General features: G+C 41.7%; 1 protein-coding gene and 1 long non-coding RNA gene across 2 annotated transcripts in view; one reads left to right on the top strand and one right to left on the bottom strand.

Moving 5' to 3' along the window:
• Positions 1 to 23,173, bottom strand: part of LOC146767860 (uncharacterized) — a 65,514-nt gene that overhangs the window by 40,526 nt on the left and 1,815 nt on the right. Inside the window, exon 3 of the long non-coding RNA XR_014954237.1 lies at positions 15,412 to 23,142. This is a non-coding gene — a long non-coding RNA (uncharacterized LOC146767860). The remainder of the gene's footprint in view (positions 1 to 15,411; positions 23,143 to 23,173) is intronic.
• Positions 11,194 to 23,173, top strand: part of LOC110478758 (gamma-aminobutyric acid receptor subunit rho-1) — a 30,500-nt gene continuing 18,520 nt past the window's right edge. Inside the window, exon 1 of the mRNA XM_021545607.3 lies at positions 11,194 to 11,690. Coding sequence (XP_021401282.1) covers positions 11,569 to 11,690 — 122 coding nt within the window. The 5' untranslated portion in view covers positions 11,194 to 11,568. The remainder of the gene's footprint in view (positions 11,691 to 23,173) is intronic.

The raw sequence follows: 23,173 nt of genomic DNA, 5'->3' as shown, positions 1-23,173 counted from the left end.
ACAAACAAACAAAAAAACCCCAGACAACCTTTTTTAGAAATCTCAACATAATCTTGAGTTTTGCAATTTTAAAAGAAAGAAGTCTTAAAGAAAAGTTCACCAACATTTTCTGTCTTGAAACATGCTGCTTTAGATATGTCTGCTCTGTATTTTTTTTGGTTTCTTTCCTTTCTTTGCCCAGCCCTTGCTCAGAAGCTGAGGAAATGAAGGAAATCAACAGAAGGAAAATGTTTGCAAAGCTTTCAAGGAAAAACCATGAAAAGAAAGATTAGAGGGGAAGATTGTTTCTCTTTTTTTTTTTTTAATGTTGGAGAAACAGCATTCTCAGAGTTCAACTCTGGGTGGTAGCATAGGACACCCTGAACTGATCACTGATGGCAATCATGGAAAGGGCATAGTAAGTTCCCATACTTATGCTTTATATGTTCAGCACAAACATCATCCACTGTTCTCCTATATACCACAGACTGCATTTCTGGAGAAGATTCCTAATTTTCCTGGGCTGTTTCTGGGCTGACATCAACATGCAATGCTGCAAATCCATAAACTTGCTACTACCCATGCTAATAGTCTGCTTTTTGGGTCCTTGCCCAGAGCATCTCAAACCACCATCTCCTCTTCTATTAGCTCTGGATTTCTCTCTGAAATAATGACATTATTTTCCTTTAAATATAAACCATTCAAATGCTATTAGTATCAAACCTCTGACAACAAATTCACAGTTGCCAGAGAGGGAGTAGGAAGGATTTAGCCTAAGAAATCAGAGCCCATTTTCTGGTGCCTGAGAGTTCAATGAAGGAAAGAAAAACTGCCATTTAAACCAAAGCCATTAATGCTAGGCAGCTTTCCATAGCTAGAGAGTGATGCCTTTTGAAGAGGGAGTGAGGAAGGGGGGATAGATATATTTTATTTTGGGTTTTTTTTACATCTTTGGGTGGGTTTTACCACCCATGGGAACTGCACAGCTGCTCTCCTGCAGCCTCCAGCTACCCACACATTGGAGCGAGTGTGGACTGTGGCAATCTGGATTTTATTTCACACTTCCCCCATGCTGGGCAGTGAGCATTCCTTTCCAATCCTTTGCCTAGCTGCAGAGGGTCTCAGGAAGATGTATTTTTCTTTATTTTCCATATACAAATACATATCCATTTATAGTCTCTTTCATGCTGGGATAAACTCCCCTGATACAGCAAACTGCATGACAAGACCTCGCCGCTGACCCACCCTGGCCCCGGGTGGTGATTCTGTTCCCCTGACTGCCATTCCAGGACTTGATCTGTCTGTGCAGTGCTCGTGTAAGGCTCACCCCCATCCTGCCTCGTCCCCGAGGTCAGTCCCCAGCTGGGACACAAGCAAATGGCACTGGTGGCAGAAGTGGGGCAGCTCTGATGTGGACACAAGTCCTGGGGACAGGCACCTGCTCAGGGCCGCATTGTCCTGCTGCTGATGCAGCTTGTTCACTTCTGCTTACTCTGGCTTGGATGTGCCATGGAATGACAGTAAGAGGTTGAGCCAGAAAGGGAATGTGCTGGCTATGAGAGACTAGAGAGGATAAATGTTTGGAAGAAGAAATATGTGCAGAAATCAGTGATATGGGAAACCAAAATTATCACAGCAAAAACTGTATTAATTATGGTCTGTCTGATACTTTTAAAAGTCTGCCATCTGCTAGCATGCTTGCAAAAAAGTGTACATCCAGTTTTCTCTATTTTATCTGGAAATAAAACTGTGTAAGGTAAAGACTGCCTCTTCCATCTATTCCACCTCAGTAAGCTGCTGAGACCTTTCGTGCCTCAGTCCCCCTGGCGTGCCTTGTGCTTGCCCATATACTTCAGTGACTCTTTTCAATGGACTCCACACGTGATGGCTTTAGTGGTACATAAATAGATTCATATAATTGGCATTGACCTGGTTTGGTAGGGGGAAGGAAGAAACCACAGTGAAATGATATGGAAAAGGTTAAAAAATAAAAGAGCTGTCTTTTTCTGCAGCACAGCTCACCTGACATGTTACAAGCCTAACACTGCACACCTTCATTTTCAATATCTGGCATTCTGTTTTTCCCATGCAACTTCTGCTTCACAGCAGGTCAAGGCATCTCTGACTCCGCTGAGTTAGCTTGTTCATCAGTGACTTGGATGGAGGGGCAGAGGCCTCCTCAGCAAGGTCACTGAAGACACAAAGCTGGAGGAGTGGCTGAAACCCCAAAGAGCTGTGCAGCCCTTCAGAAGGACCTCAACAGTTTAGAGGGATGAGCAGAGAGGAACCTTCAGAAATTCATCAAAGGTAAATGCAGGGTCCTGCACCTAGGGAAGGATAACCCTGAGCACGGGTACAAGCTGAGGGCTGCTCTGGCTGATCTGCTTTCTGTGAGGTGTAGACCTGTTCTCAGCGGTGCTCGGCAGAAGGCAAGTGGCAATAGTGACAAGCTGCAGCAAGATACAAGGAGAAAGCTGTTCGGGGAGGCTGTGGAAACTTCACCCTTGGAGATATGAAAAATTCAACTTAACAGGGTCCTGAGAAGCCTGGTCTAATTTGATCTCTCAGGTTGAAGACCAGAAAGTACCACCAAAACTTTTTAGCAGATTGTACAAGAAAATAGGCCTTTTCACTAGTGTATGGTCATCAGAAAAGAAACATGAACATCAGGACTTCCTCTTAAAGCTCAGTTCATGCTGAACAATAAGTACTAAAGTCAAATATTCTTGCAAACCAAAAGGAAAAATTAAACCCATGGCATGGGAAAAATACATAATCTCCAGACAGTGGTTGTGTTAATAAGTCTGGATCAGACACTTTCTTGCTATAGCAAGAAACCAGAAACCAAGGCTAATGGTTTCACATCCAATGAACCAAAATTGCTTTACAGCTTTGACGTGAAAAGAACCTATCAAAACCTTCAATTACATCTCAAGAGATCAATGATAATTTGTGCTGCAAAAGGAGCATCAAATTATTCCAATAAAAGATTTTAAATTATATGAAGGCCAAAATAATTAAAAGCTGTATTCCAAACACAAATCTATTACTTGACAAATAATAGTTGTTACTGACCATGCAGCCTGAGAAATGACAGGATTAAAAGTCATGAACTCCCTCATTCTGCAGAGGGATAAACAGGATGCTCTGACAGTAAAGAATCTTTACATACTAAGCTTTGTCATTTGCCAATGGCAGTGATTTCTGTGCTATGCAATCTTCTGTTGATTCCTGTACACTTGCAGCCGATATCTGCAGAACAAGACCTCCTAATAGCATTTTATTTCAGTTAAATATTGCAATCAGACTAATGGTCTACTAATTATAGTCTTGTCTCTTCCCATATTACACCATATGGTATCTGCAGACAAGAGGCAGAAGCTAATCTGGTGGAGAAACAGAAAATATTTCACAGTATTCAGCCCACTATTTTTATAAAGACACTGACAAACTGAGCAAATCAATATTTTGCTAAATTGAGATCCTGGGAGACAATAAAGAAAGACAATTGTTTCAATTATAATAATTTTTTTTAAATGTGCAAATACTAGCTGTATCTTGTACTAAAATTCTTGACAGGGAATTCACTGGTTGAGAAAATGGTCTAAAATAACTGCAGCTCATCTCTGTAAATATGGAGGACAAAGCAACTGAGCACTAGTGGGGTTATGTTCTGGTAACAGGCTAAAGGGAGACATTGTGAGAGATGTCTGCTGAGGCTTTTGTATTTCATCACAGATCTGAAGACCTGGAAAGACTGCAGGAGTTTGAGATCCAGAGAAAGTGAACAGCACCAGCCATGCTGGTGAAGCTGTGTCAGGCATGTTTATTTGTGATAACCACCTAGCAGCTTTTAGAGACTGCTGCTGAAGCCAGAATTCCATGTGACAGATTTGTTGCTCCTGTTTGTTGTTCTCTTCCTGGTGTGTTTCAATGGAGCTCATAATATCTGCTACATTTGGTTTTTACTGATGCGTTGAGGCATCACTGCTACAGTGATGAAGATCAGTCACAGAAGAAAAGGACTTCACCAGAAATTTTCCAAATAACCATGTATAATTCATAGAGCTTCAGTATATCCAAATGCCAGCTAATACTTTTTCCACACAGAAATTCAAGGAATATTGTTGTTAGGGTTGCCCCAATCTGCAGTCATGATCCAATGTTAGTGCAAAACTGAAATATAGATTAATTGTCAGAGCTGGAAATTCTGAAGCATATTCACAGAAGAAAACAAAAGCCACTGGGTTTCTTTGTGCCAAAACTAAAAGGTTGCAGTGACTCCAGTGAGGGGAAACATGTAGGAAGCCATTGGGATGGGTTGCCCATGGGCATTCCACATACAAGGCTCCATCAGAATGAAACAAGACTAGAAAGGTGAGACCTGCTGACATTGATCACATCATTGACTCTGCAGCCACAAATGAACTGTGTCTGTCCTGTGTGCAATGGCCAGACACCATCTGGGACTGGTAGGTAGGTCCACCAGATGAGCACCCATGAAAGGGGGTGACTCCAAGAAGGAGCTAAAACACAACCAATATGTGCCTCAGATTACATCTATTGAGGCAGAATGCTTGACTTTTTTGTCTTTATTTAAAAAAATACAAACTGTTATAGCCTATTATTTGTTTAGGAAGTATTTTTGGCCAGTAATTTTGTAAAACTTAACCGTTATAACATCCTGCCCTCTGAAGTTACTTCCCTGCCAAATTCAGCAAAGGTTGTCACATGCAAACATATTTGAGTTTCAAAAATACTGTTTAAATTTATCACTTGTCTGGTGCCAATAGTTGATGGCTCTCAGCCTGGCTCACTGAATATTTGATCATCAAATAATCTCTTTGTTATACCCCTAGTATTGAACTCCTCCAGAGTTATCCCTATCTAAGAACTAGTCCAAATCCTTCAGAAAATCATATTATCTTCAGTCAATAAATACATGCATAATGAAACAAACTTCATTACTATTGTAAAAAAAATCTATTTCAAATTTTTATTTTGTAGTCTTCCAGGCACTAGATCTTGTAACAAAATTAATAAAGCTGTTTTCATAAATCTTTAGCTTGATGGATAGAGAACTCACTTTCAAGACTTGCCCAGTTTGCATCAACACATAAAGAGGAACTATAACCTTCATGCCTCATACTCTTACAATATTCCTTTTTTAAGCACAAAAGCTAGAAAATTTTGTCCATACTTTTTTTTTTTTTTTTAACTCTCCATTGGTGTCCAGATTTTCTCCTCATCTTAAAATTATGAGCCACATTTTTGAATGCTACATACAGTCTAGTATCTACGAAGAGGACAGTTTTGTAGCAAGCTGTGCTCAAATGAAACTAATGGTTTCTGGGCCTTTCCCTGTGGTATTCCATTTACTCCTTGTCAGTGATCCTTCAGTTTTTCTGGTCTGCTTCATGCTATTGCATGCCTATGCAGGAAGCAGTCTGTGTTTAATTCCTGCTTTTTGTCAAGAACAACACAGGAAAAAGAGCCAGCCTCTTTGGGGAGGTAATTGCATTACCTGATGAAGACTTGCCATTTGCAGTAATATTCAATATGGGGGAGTTTATCCAGTTTTAAAATATTTTAATATTTTCCTTATTTATCTTGGTACTGTATTGTAGCAGTTCCTTAATAAAAATGCCATGTGGTGCAACAGTAAATACCTTACAGAAGCACATCACATAGCTCCATTTTCTCTGGCAAACACATTTTAAATTAATCAAAAAAGGATTAACATGGAAAGATCTATTTTTCTTTAAAGCCATGCTAATTGACATTAATCAAATTACTCACTAACTGTTCATTTATTGAGTGCCATATCAGCCTTTCCAATATTTTGTCAGGCTGAGGGCTGTAATTAGTCCAGTTGCTCCTTTAATCCCCTCTGAATATTGGCAGAACAACTCTCTTATTAAGCACTGCTGCCTTCACTGAATTGCTATTGACAGTTCTGTAGATGTTATTCAAACCTTTGTCAACTTTTGCCTTGAGATAGCCCTGCTGGAATCTCAGTGTTTGTGTGTAAGAATTTCAGACTCATCACCTTTCTTTTTTCTTCCATTTTGTTGCTGTTTTTGAAAAATATTTGGAACAATTTCTTGGTTGATAAGCAGAGGCCCTTAGCATATTGATGATGAAATTCCCCATGGGGTGCTGCAGATGAACTATGAGAACAGTAGAGGAAACTGGGAAACCCTTTTTAAGCTAGGGTAGTACTGTAAGAAATTTACTTATTGCAAAAAAAGCAGAATGGCTAGGCTGGATAGAGGGACTAAGGACCAGAATCTAGTGGGTGGAGTGAAATTAGTCTCTGTCTACAATGTCCAGGTATAACTTTGATCCAGTCTTCGATTCTTGCTTTCAAATTGTTTTGTTCAGGATCTTCCAACAGAACTCCATTAAAGGGAGCAGTCCCTCCTAGTAAATGAGTGCTGTATACTGTGGGCATTAGGACATGCTGGGGAGCATCAGGGGAACCTTTGACAGATGTAGTATTCCAAGTCTGCCTCCCCTAGTATATCTGCTAGTAGCTGGCAAAAATCCTTTGCACCAGGCTGCACTAGGCATGTATAATTTCAATATTTTAATTCAACCCTGTTAAACTGCTAACAGCAAAGTATGCTTCTGAAACTGTCTTTTTTCTCTCATTTATCTTTTATTCTTTTTCTGGTATCTCCTCTTCAGTTTTAGTAGCAGAACCTCCATGCAAAAGGTCAGGTACCCCACGGCCAAGAACACACAAAGCCGCCTAATCCAGCTAAGGCAGCTCCGGGCAGCTGCAGGGGGGGCTGAAACAAAAGGACACAGCTCAGCACGCAACGCACATCATCTCTCAGAGTGCAGGGCCATGGAGAGGCACTTGCAAACTCAAATATGCCTCCACGGACACAGAGACACATCATGTGGGGAGCAAAGACACATACGGTAGAGAAAGACATCCCTGAGGGAAGAGCTCTAGTGAAAGGAGAGTGGTACTAAAATCACGCCTCGTTGGGGTATTGTGGCATTGCTATTCATTTCAGCAGTGAGGAATAGCAGCTCGGTGCATTAGTCCCCAAGCAGCGCAATTCACTCAGGCACATTGTTTGCTGTAGCCATTCAGGTTTCTGCTCAGTGCGGGCTTGGCCTATTTCCCTTTTCTTTCATGCAGTGCACAATCCATTTAGGGATTTATAGAGGCTTAGAGGCCCATGTACACTGCCTTGTCTCTATCTGATTTTTATTCTGTGATAAGAAGGCTTGGGGTCATGGGTTCATTGGCACTTGCTCCTCCTTGCCATTCAAGTTGCACAGAAATCTAATTATTCATTAGTGTTTATGATTTCTTGAGGTCCACCGATGTCCTCATTGCTGCTTGGAGGAGTTCCAGGGCTTGCCACAAAAAGTGTGATGTGATGTTATAAGCAAGGGGTGCAAGAGACACCAGAGAGGAGCAGGGGCATGAAAACAAATGTGATAACAAAGTGCAAAGGCTATTTGTGGTGAAAACCGTGGCCAGTGTAAAGTGACGTGATTCCCATCATGGTGCACATTTATGCCAAATCTTATAATGATCTTTAACACAGACGACTAAAATCTTCCTGTTTGGACATTTTCTCTGCATTACTTTGGCCAGTAGCTCCTGACCTCTGCTCTCTACAATCATAGCACCTCTAGCTACAGCCTGGAAAAGGATATATTTGCCTTTTGTGCCTGCAGAGGAAATATTGTCTTCATTCCCTTTCTGTGTGGGCTTCTTTAGTTTTAACTATTCCAGTGTAAATACATATCTTCACACTTCTCTCATTCTCTCCACTTCCTGGGGAGTTTGATTTCAAGTCATACAAAAAGCAAAGCTATGAGAGCTAGGAATGCTAGGAATAGCCACCACCTCTGCTGACACCACCATAGTGACACTCAGTGGAAATGCCACTTATCCCTAGGTTGATCAAATTCTATTCCTCATCTGTACTAACATCCTCCTTGGATATGGTCCTGTAACCCAACAAACGTGAGGGATCCAGCTGACATATTTCACCTTACACAAAGTGTCATGGATCTCCTGTGAATGTCCCAAAGAATGGAAGTATTCTTAAAAAGGACAGAAGTAATGGATGCAGAAACCCCACTAACTTCATATTAAGCCAGATTTTAAAATCACTCATGATAGAAGACACCAACAAAGTAAAAAACTATTCTCTGACCATTGTGTCCTAGAGCACGGAGTACCATTTCTGAAAGAAACAGAGCTGCAGGGGGAAATAACTTTCCAGAAGCCAAGCAGCACCCGATCTGTTAAACATGAACTCTTGTGCTCCTCCAGCTCCCACAAATGTTAATCACAACAGAGATACAGTGACACAGTTGTCCATCCTTGCATCATAGCTCTTAAAGGCAGACGCCTGCTGGGAAGAGGTTAGAACACCTAAATGCTCTTTTATGTCTGTCTGCTATAGCTTGACTATAGCTCCAAGAATATTTACAGCGAGTGTGCTGTGTATTGCTTCACTTTTTGAAGCTTTGGGTAGCTAGTTAAACAAGAGAAGGCTGGGTCGTGATTTGACTGGAGTTATTATTGTGTCAGACACTTTCACTACATTGTGCCTTGCCCTGAAGGCACTGAAAGTACTCCTGGGTTCCTATGGTGTCTTGTGGCTTGTGTGACTGTTGTCCAGACTGGATTTCTGCTCCTGACAATTTCAGTATCTCAGTATATTGTTGTCCCAAAGGCAAAAAAAAGATATGTCTCAATTTATTCTTCTGACTACTTCTGTTCTCATTTTGGAGATGGATAGGTTATAAATAGAACTGGATAAATAGTTTACTCTTCTGGAATCAAATGGGGAAAGTGTATATTTAACAAATTCAATAAAAAGTTTATTTCTGTGACATTTCTTATCATACTTTGTTAATGAAAATCCAGGAAATCCAGGATTAAATTCCTGAACAGTTTGGGAAACCTTCATTTCTATGCCTGAGTAACTAAGGAAAAACCCAACATCCTGTTGAATTCCTCTGAGGAACATAGTGATCAAAATCCTTGAGCCAGGAAAGCATCACCAGCTGGCAGGAGCTGAGTGGGACTGAGCTGAGCAGGAGTTGGGGGTAGCATTCTTGTGGGGAGATCAAGCTGTTCTAAGTGAGGGCAGCTGCTGGGGACTGCCTTCCAACAAAACTTCAAACCTTATTCATTGCTACTTATTCAAGAACTCTGATTCTTTTTACCATTCCTGTTAATTTGTTTTATCTGTCTGAGATGCATTTATATTTTTGTTGTGGATTATCAATTGCATTCAGCTCCTGCTCTGACCCTGCTCTAAATAAGCCTGGTGCCTAACCTAATTTTTACCTCATTTTCCCCTCTCGGTTACCTTTTTGTTCTGTATTTCATGGCCATTTGGAGCAGAGTATTTTTCTGTCTGAAGTGACTTTGCACACCTGGAGGCGTGCACTGTGCCGGTCCTACCTTTCCCAGCCCTCCCTTTGGGTTTCCCCCCAGGCTGTTTGCAGCTTCCTTGAAGGTCATTAGCAACACGTCTTGGCATCTTGCAGGGCTGCTCTCCAGGTACAGCAAGGTAATCTGAGCCAAAGCTTGCAAATGGTTTGCATCAGTCCTGCAGACATTTCAGCAAGACCATGCTTCTCTGTCTTGCTTGTGGAGTGCTGTGTGAGACGGTGCTGAAAGCTTATCTAAATCTACTGCTTCTCCCCCAGATCTGAAGCCTGTTGGCCTGTCAGGGAAAGAAGTTTCTTCCACATCTTTATTCTTCGGGACCCCACGTCTATTCTTCATCTAGACATTTTCTTTAAGGAATTTTGAAGCTGTCTGATGATTTGTTCCAATATTTTTCTATTAATTACTCATATTTAAACTTTTCTATGAGCAATAATCCAAAAGAATGGAAATTGAACATATTTTTTGGCCTTCTTGATACATTTCTTTAGTGAGAGAATAATTGTTTCCCTCCTCTCATGTGTACCAAGGCACCTTCAGCTGTTTTAGGGCAGCTAAGTGAATTCATAGCTATCCATTGCTTGTCAATCCCCAGTGCATAAGAAAGGGACTAGTATTTTTAAAATATGTATAAATACATTTACATAGGTTATTGAGACTGAGAAGAGTATATGTAATATCCACATAGGTAAAAATAATGATTATTAAGCTGCTTTTTATTCTCCTTGAGAAGAATACGTGCATCAGTGTAAATGGAATGCAGGTAATTTTCAAAGTTAAATGGGTACAACTTCTTTCAACAATAGCATTGATCAATCATCACAATCAACTGCTGGCAACTGATTGCCCATCTCTTGAAGTCTGTGTGAATTTGTGTAGAAAATGTTTTATCCCCGCAAATCATGAAGTTGACTCTTCATTGATTGAATGAAATGTTAGTGCCTTTCAGTGTGTTGTTCCCATGGATCCCAAAGCAGTGTAAATGCTCACCAAAGTCAGTAAAGCCACAGCAGCTTAGGCCAGGTAGAGATCTGCTCCCCAGGGTTACTAGAAAGAAATGGGCGACCTGACAAACTGCTCTGAAATAGAAATGCATGGGTAACAGGCAGAGGAAGAAGAACCTTGTTATCAGAGGCGGGACAAGGCTGGTGGTGTCAGCAGGGCACAGGTGAGGTCTCCATGAGAAGGCAGAAGTAGGAACCAGAGCTGTGAGGCCCTGGGGGGCACAGAGGAGAAGGAGGGTGAACACGGAGCAGGGGGCTGTGCAGGGAGGGTGTGAGCTCCAAACTGATGGGCAGCGTGGCTGGCTCGACCAGCCCTATTTCTGCCCATGCCATTTTATTTTCTTTACTGCAAATGAGGATCTTGCTAGTCGCATGAGACCTGACACACTGGGCCCCCAAGTTCTCCTGCAGCTCTGGTGGGTGTTTGTGGCTCGATTTTGGCAGGATGTCTCCAAACATCCCTGTGCAGAGGGCAGAACCATCTCCCCATTCTGTCCTTCCCAGTGTTCCTCTGAACCAGGATACTTCCCAGACATGGTGCTCAGCAGAGCACAAGTCATGAAAGCACTGACCATTCTGGCCACAGCATCACTGGATACTAAAGTAATGTAGAAGAACATACAGGATCAAATGCTGCTCGTAGAGCTAAATAAATTTTTCTTCAGTAAATTTATATATGTTTATTAATACTTTTCAATTTATTACAGTGCTTGTAACAAACATTACTGCTACATAGATATGTTTGGTGATTAAAGAATTACCAATGACACCTACTTGACCAAATGCACTACTTCACTTAACAAGGCAGAAACATATCTATATATGTGCCACAGGTATTTGAACAGGGTTCAATTTAAACCAATTAGTAAAATAGCCTGTTGGGACTAAAAATAATTGTTGTCTGGGAATACGTGAATTCAACACTGCTAGAAAATCCCTGCCATCTGACGTAGGAGGATTTATAGGTTTAGTGGAAATTGCTTTCCCCACTGTCCAGATTAAATACTGCAGGATGATTTTTTGTATGAGTAAACATCCTTTCAATAACGATCAGACCGATAATGTCTTAAAAAGAGAAACAGGATCTACATTTAGGTTTTCTTTTTCTTGTATGGACTATTTCTGGATACAGGACCTTCAGGTAACATGTTGACTGTCCATAAAATGCATTTTAGCATCTTCCTCCTGCTGTGGGGATGGATTTTATCCACTGAATGCAGAACCCACCGACAAGGAAAAGAAATACATGAGGTATACAAAAAAGGCAGGTGAGTCTCATGTTTTTATATTCAAGTAGCTATAGTTTGGATAAATGTAATATTTTGGGTGATGATAAAATGACTAACAGATAATTTGAGCTTGCATTTGCAGACTGTGATCTCTCCGGCAAAAATATTTTCTGTAGTTTCTTTTGCCAATGAGTAAGTTTTAATGCATTTTCTACAGTGAAAATCACTGCTTCTTTCAAAAAATAGTTTCTGAAGTGTCTAAAAGTTTGAAAGGGTACAAAAAAAGAGATATTTATATTTATGGTAGTTAAAATGTGATAGAATATTTACATGAAAGTGAAAATGAAATTTAGGTCCATGAGAATTGTTTAATTCACTAAAGATTAGATAGACTTGAGACCTCAGATGAAAACATTCAGAATTCGTTTTTTTGTTTCCATGTAATTTGTCTTATAGACCTTTTAAAAGGAAAAAATAAAGTCTCTCAGCAAGGCAATGGTCAATTATCAGAAGAACTAGAAAGAGCATTCAGTATATAGTATTAATATGCTAAAATTATCTAAAACATTGTCTATTCTTTGTCTCTATATATCTCTCTTACAAAATGACTATATGATATTTTGATCTACCTTGTAGACAGCCATTTCAGGAGGACTTGAGTGGAGGAAGGGTTTTTGTTACAACTGAGTTCTGATTATTTATATTCTATTTGGGAAATATTTGGAACTTTGTGTGAGGATTTTTATGTTCAGGCAAAAAACAAGTTACACCTGGAGGAAAAAATACTTTTTCTTTTTTATGTAAAAATATAGCTGACACATTTAATGTTGTTTAAATGCTATGTACTTCTACTTGTGACAAATGGAACCTGTGTTGTCTCTGCTTTACTATAGTGCTGATCTGTAAAGGCTCCATATCATCATCAGTCCTATAAAGTGTATAGGGTTGGAAATGCAGGAATGTTACAGTCCTGAGGAATTCAAACCACTCTTATTAGCCTTCAGAAAAACACAGCTGAAAGGTAGAAGGGATGGAAAGTGCTTATTTTCCTGCAGCCCCTTGTAGCAGGTGAGGGGCACCTTACAGAGGGACTGCAGTGTCCTGGGCAGTCCTCGGGCATCCATGAACCATTTGATATGTAGGAAGTGGCTTTAGCAGTGGCACCACCTCCATGGAGGTATAACTGGCAAAATGGATGCAGTGCTCTCTTCATGAGCAGCCCCAGGGGATGCATTACCAGAGACAGTATGGGTACAAGACAGGCACAAAATCCCTTTTTTTGATGAGGCTTCATGACAGTGACAGCAGAGGTAACATGTTGGCTGTAGCAAATGAAGGAGGTGAAAAGCAAGGTACCACCATGTGAGCTGGGAAGCATCCAGACAAGAGGAATGTGCACACACAGCCATTTTCTTGCTTGTCATCTTTAAGGAAAGCTCTATAGTGCACTAAATGCTTAATAGTGTCAGTGCAATGAAGTGACAATATAACAAATCAAAGCCAAAAAGTTTTAAAAATGTGTGAAAATGGAAAAGAAATACCGATTCACTAAATGCAGGAGCTGCCTCTTCACCTATACTTTGCATATAAGGTGTAATTGTTTCAGTGTAAGCCCATCAGAAAGCCCTGAGGTGATGTGGCTCTGGAGAACTGGCTCCACTGCCCTCCCAGCATGCCCACGCTGGCCTGGGAGGGCATTTCTGGCCCATGTTTTCCTCAGTAGGGCACAATGATGTTGAGGACAGCTAATGGGGAGAGAGGAAAAAAGCTGGCCTGTGGCTGTAGGGTTGTCCATCAACAGCATGGTGCCCAGCACAGTGCCCACTTTGTCCTGTGATGGGACAGCCTGTGAGACACCCATGTAAAGTAAAAAAAGATTATTATGGCCATCCATAGGATGACCACAGGACCTTAGGATTTCCTCCTAAGCACAACCAACAAACCCTTCTGTACCAAACCTTCAATATCAAATTCAGAACAGGATTGCAAGTATTTTTTAACTCTGACTTCCATCTGTTTGGTCCTGTTTTGTGCTATCTTGTCTCCTCTCCATCGAGGTATTTGCAGGAAGACCAAGCCTCCAATCATCCCTGCTTACATACTTTCAGGAGAGAAATCTTCTTGCATTTCTCAGTGTGGAATGCTTCCCAAGCTTTGACCCAGCCATTTGCTTGTTTTCCTCTGTCCCTTCACTGCTTTTTCAAGATTGACATCAGGACTAGGTGCAGTATTTGTACAGCACTCCAGCAAGTGCTGTATGCAGAGGTAATCCCCATGACCTCCCCCTGACCTCCCCATGACTGCAGTCAGGGTTTTCCAGTGGGATATGAAGCCAAACACTACCAGGCATCTGTGTATAGCAGAACACCTCATCTCAGAGGTCCAGTCAAGCCTCTTTGCTCTCATAGGGTGGTCTCTTATATGTTAAGATGCTGGTTATATAAAACAGTTTTGAATTAGGCATGATTCCTTGGCACTACAATCAAAGTCCATGTCTTTTTCCATCACAGAGTTAGATCCTGGATTCAAAACAGATTGGAGGATGCTATATTACATCAGAAAAACATGCAGAAAACATTGCTCCTGAACATTTTGGATTTGACTCTGTTTCCCCCTCCCTTCAACATCCAGTCTTTTTGCAGGAGGAGAAGTTAGAGTAATTGACCTCTTTACTCCTCTCTGAACACTCTTATCTCTTGCTCCATAAGGCTTGTGGTAAGGACCAGGATGGAAATCCATCCCTCCACTATAGTCTTTTCTTTCTGAAGAAAGACACAGACCTCAGTGTGGATTGATGGGAAAATCTATTTCACGTGGAAAAGACTGTATCCACACCATCACAAGATGCTCAGGATGGCTTGATTTGGCACCCATGACCTCCCTGGCCCCCAGAATCCCTACAGAACAACAGGATCATCCTTTTGCCCTAGTGCCAGGGCTCAGCGCCAGCCACCGGTGTTGGCACATGGCAGGTGCACCTGCTGTAAAGACCTGCCACATTGGGTAGGTTGCCAGCATCCTGCTGTCCCTGGCAGACGTGTCCAGTTTTGCCCCTGTTTCTCACAGTGCAGCTGATGGAGGAATACATAGGCTTTAATTTGTTTCTTTGGATTGTGTATCAGTTTCTTCCAAAGAGACTAACTTGCACTGAACTCTGCTTTCAAATTAAAACTCACCTCTGGATCTATAGTTTTCAGCTCTAGGCCTTCTCTTTTCACCTGCTCAAATCCAGCTGAGCTCACATCCACAGCCTTCACATTCTAGAGATGTGGCAAATGGAATATATGGGGAGCTGCAGGGTAAGACACTTTCTCTGTCACAATTTTTGTCACTGCAGGTACCCCATTCTAGCATGAGACATAAGAGCTGTGAAGAAGATTGAGCAGATGGGAGAGGCTTTGTCCATGAGAGTTCATGTATACACCACAGTCTTATGAGGACTGGGTTTGCATGACAGGACTTTTGAAAAAGGTCCCAAAAAATTCCTTAAATAAAGCTGCTGAGGCTTTAGGACATAGTGTGACAAGAAAATGGCAAATCAGTCTAGGTCAAAGTATACAGACACTCACAGAGAAAGCAATACAGTAGATAGCTTTATTGCATGGGACTTACTACAGAGCCTTCAAATATTGTAATTCACTGTAAAAATATCTCTGTGCCAGTCAGACTCAACTACTTACTTTTGCTAATCTCCAGGACAAATCACCTCAAAGGAATTTCACTTCAAAGAGCAGCAATATAAAAATAAAAGCTTTCTCACCTTGCATACACATTCGCAGTTTGCAGTCAGCTGTGTGCAAAACCTGCAGGGATTGCAAGGCTTTTTATGCCTGTTAGTTCAGAGTGCCAAAACTCCTACAGAAAGGAGCTGAGTTCCGGAGCACTGGCAAGAGAGCTGTCTGCTGTTTTCCCAACTGCTCAGGCTCTTGGAAGGCCACCAGGCTTCGGAGGGAGGCAGAGTGGGGGGGGTCACTAGAATGATGCAAAGGCTCAGTAAAAGTCAAAACATCATTGTGTCAACAAAAGGGCCAAAGCCTGTGTTGCTAATTAGACTTGCAGAATCTACTAGAGAGGATGATCAATAGGAAAAGAACTGTCCTGGAGCTGAGCCATATTTGTTGTTCTGCCAGAGCTAACTGCTGGGGGCAGGGGGAAAGAAAAATCTCTTTTAACACTAAAATCTCCCTGGACAGCATTAAAACCACCTTTCAGACAAATGGTATAAAAATGGCAGACAAATGGCTCTCAACAGAAGAGATTTCACTGTAAAAGAGCCAGAGATCATGTTTGTTTAACCTTACCTAAGAGACTCACTTCATGTTGTTTGTCCTGTCCCTACCATTCCCTTACTAATAATTTTGCCTCACTCTTATCTCCAAATAGTAACCCATTTGTATAAACAAATCTTGCTAATGCAAACTGTCTTTAGATCAGACTTTTGGAGTGCATGGTAAGACTGTAAAATGCCTATTGAAGGCATTGCCACATTATCAGTGGTGAGCCAGATCCATTGAGCCCACAGGTCCCAAGGCATTGCTTTCTGGGATCAGTTTGAGTTGTGTCTGGACACCTCTTGCTCCAGCAGTGCTGGGTCTCAAGAGAACACGAGACCAGTGTGGACTTCAGGCCAGTGCAAGTGGTATCTCCCCATCTCCCAGTTAGGAACTTGCCTTCCCCTTTCCTCCTTTCTTCTTCATCTCCTTCACTCCTTTTCTTTCCCTTATTCAAGGTTTCTCCTCTTCTTCAATAAGCTATTTCTCTCTATTTTGTTCCTTTCTCTGCCCTGTGTTCCACCTACCTCATTTTTTTTCCCTAGCCACATCCCTTGCCCTTGTCACACAAAGCTGCTAAGATTTACCCTGTTGCTTTCAACTTCATATCCCTTTGTGGCTTACTTCAAACCCTTTTCTTGCCTCCAACCATGCTCCTCTTCTTAATATTGTTATGCATTAGTTTATTTTTCGTTATTGCTTCACTATTTCTCTCATTTGTCTTTTCACCCCTGTCGTTCTTTCCAGAAATTTCAATCCTGCGTGGCACATTTTCTTGGACCAGACAGAAGTGTCCCCGCTCTGCTTCTCATAGCAAGTGATGATGCTTTGAAAACTCTATTTTCTACTTTCATCATTATCACCGGCCTCCTTTCGTCCCTTCTAGAATTTATCTCGGGTCTATGTGCCACACAGCTTCCTAACTTTATTTGTTGCATTTGTGGCAGAACAGTCTCTACTGGCACTTCTGTAGCTATGTTCATACACCCAAGTACTCTTCAGCCTTGCATGGCCCCTAATGATAGAAGCTCCAGGCAACATTGCAATTTCCTCAGGATCAGCAGCTTTATGTTTTCTTCTGGCTCACCAGTACTGCAATGTGTTTTATGAGCTGGTGTGAGGAGACATAACGGGCTGTGTGCAGCCTCACCAAAAAAAAAACCAACCCCAAACCAATTCAGAGATGCTGCAAGGTAGTTTCTTCCATCCTGAGTGCATATAAATTGATTTTCTCATTGCAGAGTTGAGTTCACATCAAATGATGATGGTTTTTCTTTCAAAATACACTGTCACCTTGCAAACTCACTTCTGTGAAAGCACTCACGGATTTCAGAGTGAATTTCACAGTGTGATGCCATGCTTACATGCTTTCTTTCAAATTTCTTTTCCTTGCTATGCATTGCAGAAAGTCTTGAGTGACAGATTCCTGCCCACCTGCACCAAGCTGCTCTTGAATTCATATGCTTGAACCATTATCACTTGGCCATCTTCTCCTTTTCCACTCTGAGAGCCCTGCTCAGGCTGCCTGGAAAGCTTCTCCACCTCCAAGATCTCTCCTCTTACTCTGCTATTTTTTCTGGCTATGGGCATTGGATATGTGAGATGTTGACATGCCTTGGTGTTGCTAACAGCTTTGAAATGCCTCTGTCTCCTTTGCTGCTCTGTCCCCAATAATGCTGAACCATTGTTTGTCCTCTTGAGCACTGTGCATCATTATGCTGATGTTTGCCAAGAAATAGCACAGTGACACTTCCTTAGCAGTGACGGTTGGTTTGGAGGCCATCACTATTTTAACGTCATTTCTGAAGGCAAAATGGAAAAAAATAAAAATACAAAGTAGAAATGAATGTACACTTTTCTGAATTTGTTAGCACTGAATTTTTCTGAAGTCATGAGAGTCTGCTGCAATTCTCCACCCATAGTTCGGATTTTAACTTCTTTGAATACTTACATATCTTCAGTAAATATTGTTTCCAGTAATTACTTTTTTATCCAAAATAATTTATAAAGCTATTGAACAACAGTGATGCTATTATAGGTGTCATGGGAAACTTTCTTCATGGTAAAAACTCTCCATAATTCCTCTGTTTCTTGTTTTGTAACCATACACACATGGGGAGCTTCATTCTGACTTCTGATTTCTTTATGAGAAGAACCTGTGTGTGATCTTGATCAGTCTTGTCTACAAGGCCACTAACTTTTTAGAGAAGGCCATTATTTTACAACAACTGCCTGAAAGAAGGCTGTAGTGAGGTGGGTACCAGTCTCTTCTCTTAGGTAGCAAGTGACAGGACAAGAGCAGATGGCCTCAAGTTGCACCAGGAGAGGTTTAGATTAGATATTAGGAAAAATATTTTCATGGGAAGGTGAAGCACTGAAACAGGCTTCCCAGGGAAGTGGTGGAGTTACCATCTCTAGAAATGTTCAAAAAACGTGGATATGGCATTTGAGGACATGGTTTAATGGTGAATGTGGTGGTGGTTCCAGGTTGATGGCTGGTCTTGATGATTTTAAAGTTCTTTTCCAAACTTAATGTTTCCATAATTCTAAAGGGCATACTATGCTTCAAGAAAACTCTTCTTCAATGCATACTATATTTATCTGGTGTCTACTTTTGGTGGTTTTTGCTATCTTTGTAGCTAATTAGTCCAGTGGAACAGTCAGTAGCTTTTTAGAGTTCCAAAGAAGTAGAAAACTGTTGCCTTCCAGTCCTGTATCACCAATGACAGTTGATTCAACAGTTTATTACTTGGCTTTCTTCCTGGTAAAAGCCTGTTGACTTGTAACTGTTAAATCCATTTACTTTAAATCTATCTGGTCCTGTGCCAAGATGAATATTCCTTAACTTTGCTCCAACAGTAGAATTGTTACAATTCTACTTTTTCTGTTCTATTCTATTACAATGCTATTTTTTTTGCCTAATTATTCCCTAATTATTATTTATACATTTATATCTCCATATTCCATGTTGTTCTTAGTATTTATTATCTTTTATTGCAATTTGTCATATTGACATCAGACCTTTTCTCCAACGTGTTGTGGCTGCTTTGAATTGTGACCTTAGATTCCCAAATGCCTGTTTCTCTTTCAAGCATGCCCTCATGCCCACCGAGTTTTATAATTCTGTCATTTGTCTTATTATTGAAAATATTGATCAGCTACTTCCAGGATGAAATCTGTGAAATATTGTTTAGTGTCTCTCAGCAGCAAATGAATGGCATCACATTAACCATGGTACTTCAGACATGTTCAAAGTCACAGTTCCATCTCAACCCTATTTTCCTTGTTTAGTAATGAAAATTAAAAACCTCACTCAAATCTACTTTTCCTCCCGCTTACACTAAGGCAGCCAGTTACACCATCAGAGAGGACATTAGACTGGCTTGACGTCAATTATTGCAAAGATTCACACTGACTGATCTTTATAATCTCATTCCCTGGGGGAGGGGCAAACCAATGGATCACTTCAGTTTGTAACAATTTATTTTTGGATCTCAAAGCTCCAACTTCCTTCTTTTGTACTCTTCTTAAAACCAGGTATTATTTTCACCCTCATGCCCTCCCAGGGGCATCACCCATCTCTGAGGAGTCCTTGAAGGTGATGACTTACAGCTCAGAGTCTGTAGCACCTGGTACTCCCAGTGCTCCTGGGGAAATGCCATCAGCCTCTGTTGACTTCAATACCTTCAACTATCTAAATACTCCTTAAAATGCCCTTCCCTCACCTACACTGTGCTTGCAAGTCAACTTTTCTTCTAGGACTGGGTCAGACATGAAGGCTTTCAGCATGTTCTGCATTGACCCATTAGTCCTGGCCTCTTCCCTTCATCTATTTCTCTTTTTAACTTGGCTGAGTCCTAGCACCACGCCTGCCTCATCCTAGCTGGCAGGATGGATCTTCTGCTTCCTTCAACTCTTCCTTTCAACATATGTAACACAAAACTAACAAACACCCATGCACTGCATGCAATTCCTGCAACTTATATAGGGGTACTTTCATTTTTGCAATATCAGGTACAGTGCCAAGACCTCAGGCAGCACGACTTTTCTGTGAGTAATCAATATGTGTACATATGTTCCCTTTTCATCTTTAGTCAGTGTTTATGTCCAGGCAAAGAGCAAAAGAAGTGCAACTTTTAAAGGATGTATGTATGTCTCCTGCATATTTAGGATTCTGAGACTGACCTGTATTCAAGCAATAATGGATTAAAATGGGAGTCCCATTCAATTTTCTGCATCACTCAAAAAAAAGATGGGAGAAGAGCCCTGAATCCCACAGTTTCTCATGCTTCATAATGTAAACATCAAAAATAGTGCTATTTCCCCCTTTCTTTTAATATATTTAACAATATATATTATAATAGCAATGTATCACCTTTCTTCACAATCTTTAAACTTATTAATCATAAGGGCACATGGTCCAAAATAATTACAAACAAATAAGGGCTTGACAAATACAAAAAAACCCCAAACATTTAATGATAAATATTCCTCATTTCTTAGAGTCTTGTTTACAGCTCATGGTTTTGCAAGTCTCTCAATTTGAGCACAAATTACTGGATTTCTATCCTACATTATCTCTGGGGAATGAATGTATTACACAGTGGATCATGTCTGGTGAAGTGCATGTCACTAGGTAAAAGTAGCTTCCTCTCACTTCAGGTTTGCTCTTTCCTCCCTCAAGTGCTGGGTGGGTTTTCTTCCCATTTAGCTACCTCACTTTTCCTCCTTCTGCAAAGCTTCTCCCTGGGCTCTGGACAACTTTTCAGTCTTCACCTGGACCTGCTGCACCACCTGTTCACCAGCATCTCCTGCTTGCTGAGAAGCCTTCCCAATTCATTTGCAAGTCTTAAAGCATGCTATGGAGGAACTTTCTGTGAGCTCCCCACTCCAAACACTCTTTTCTTCCTTTGGGACACAGGCTGGGAAGTTCTTTAGCACAGCAAGGCTTGCATGTCTCCAGGAGCTGGACATTATCTCTGTCCAGGTGAGGGGACATCACTACTCATGAGGGACTGTCCAGGCTCTCTGTGCCCCAGGAGTCATCCCACAAAATTATGAAGCACTGTTTGAGTCTGATGCCTCCTCTCTTTGCTCCTTTTGATATCTTCTGGCATTCCTCAATTCCCTCCCCACCTCTGCCCACCTTTTCTCCTCAGTCTCACCCAAAGCACAGGTGCTGTTGCAGATCCCAACTCCCTTTGTCTCTGCCCTACTTTTTCCCTGCAGGAACCCCCTGTATGTTTGTGCATACAATCCTCAGTTCCTTTTTGCTTCTCCTCCATTCCCTAAACCAGCATTCCCCTGTCTGGTTTTGGCCTTTAACAGGATGCTGATGTTGCATGAACCCCAGTCACTAACCATTCGTAAAATAGGGAGATCAAAGCCTAGTAGGCATTTACTAGCTATTTAATAAGATTTTTACACTTCTCACAGATCTCTAGAGTACCAATATACCTTTGCCAATCCCATGTCCATCCTGCCAAGACTTTGTTCCCCAAACGGACTTGTGTTGCCTCCGCTGCCCTCTCCTGCCTTGCCCAGATGAAATTTGATGGGAAGACCAAGCAGAACAGGGGTGCTGGCGTTCCCCTGCCCATCATGGCATGAGGTCTGTGCAGCACAGCTGGTGCAGGATGGAGGCACAGCACAAGCTGTCCACACCTGCTCACACAGGGATGGAGGGCCCAGAGTCGAGTGCCATGGCATGGTTGGCAGGCAAGAGGGACTTGCATCACTTTCTTTACTTTCCAATTAGAAGTCTCAACAAGCTCCATATCCCCTGTTGCTTTGCATCAGTGGTGAGGAAGTCTGTGTATTGGCTGATCTGTGAGATTACAGGCGGGAAATGTATATTGCAGAAGTAACATGTGCAAACTAAAATGCTACAACAGGTAGTGACCTCTCACATTTGTTTTGGTTGCTTCCAAAAGTTCTTATTTCCAAGATGAAGAATACTGTGGAGTTTCTGGTGCACATTGTAAGTGTGCACCTGACATTCGTCTAGCACCTGTTCTGTGAAGTGGGGCATTTGGAAATGCCTGCTGGAACCTTCAGATATCATGGTTGGACTGTTTCTTCTGAAAATCAGACACTGTTAACCCTAACCATGCAAGCCTTTTTGCTGTGTTGGGGTGATTATTAGAGCAATAGGAAATATCATGCTTTAAAATACAAAAAGGGTAACTTCCTTTTGCCTTGTGTCTGTAGCAGTAGTGATCTGGGTTGGCTGATTTTCTTCCCCACCTATCCTACACTTCAGCCACATCATTGCCTCCCAGCCCCAGCAAGCCTCAGACTTTGGGGCAGAGGCATCTCAAGGACCCTTGAAGAAGTGGGTAGATCTGGGACAATGACTTTTTGCATCACCCCAGCTGCCATCAAGAGCCCAAGAGTTACTCTAGCAATGCACTGTGAATAAAAGCCACTCTGCTCCAGTTGTTGCTTTTTCACAAAGCGTCTCTGTGAGCTTCATGAGACACAAAATGCCTGTTGGCATTGTAACTGCTGCAGATAAAAGACTGTGTGGGGGAAAAAAAGGGTTGTTCATGATTCAGTGTATTTTATCTCAGGGATGATTGTTAGTTTTAAGGAGCCTGTCACCCCAGTGGAGGCAGGAGGGACACTCCCAGCCAGTTGTGCTGAGCAATCTGTGCACAATGTCTGGTGCACAATGTCTGGGCTGAATCTCCTGGCTGAGGCTGTTAACCACAAACACCCAGAAACAGCAGAAGCCACAGCAGCTTTCCATTGATTCACAGTCCAGACAGGCGGGCTAATGAGGTCCCATGATGGAACTGCCATTGATCACTGAGCCAGCAGAGGACTTTCCAAGAACCAGAGCAAAAAAGATATTTATTGATTAGAAAGAAATGGGGCTTCAAATTGGAGTAACTGGGTAACAGGTAAAAAAGTTTTGCCACCACAGAGCTGTGACAAGGGGAACAGGACTGGCAAAAAGAAGCAAATACCCAAACCAAAGCTCAAATGAACACAGTACCCTGCAGTGGATGGAGCATGGGGGACATTTTATGATTGTCTGTGACAGGGAGATAAAGCTAAATTTAGAGGAGAGACAGAAACACCTGGAGAAACTAAAATGAAGCACCCAGGGTTGCTGGGTGCAGAGGATGGGAATGAGTTAGCCATGAATCCTTAATGGCCATGCCTTGAAGTCTTCCTTGACAAGCGGAATAGGGACAGAGCCACCATGATAAAACCTAGAAGGGAAATGAAAATTAGAAATTGCAA

Source organism: Lonchura striata, chromosome 3, assembly GCF_050655825.1.
Source record: "Lonchura striata isolate lonStrDom1 chromosome 3, ASM5065582v1, whole genome shotgun sequence".
Taxonomy (NCBI): domain Eukaryota; kingdom Metazoa; phylum Chordata; class Aves; order Passeriformes; family Estrildidae; genus Lonchura; species Lonchura striata.
This window is presented reverse-complemented; position numbering and strand designations above follow the sequence as displayed.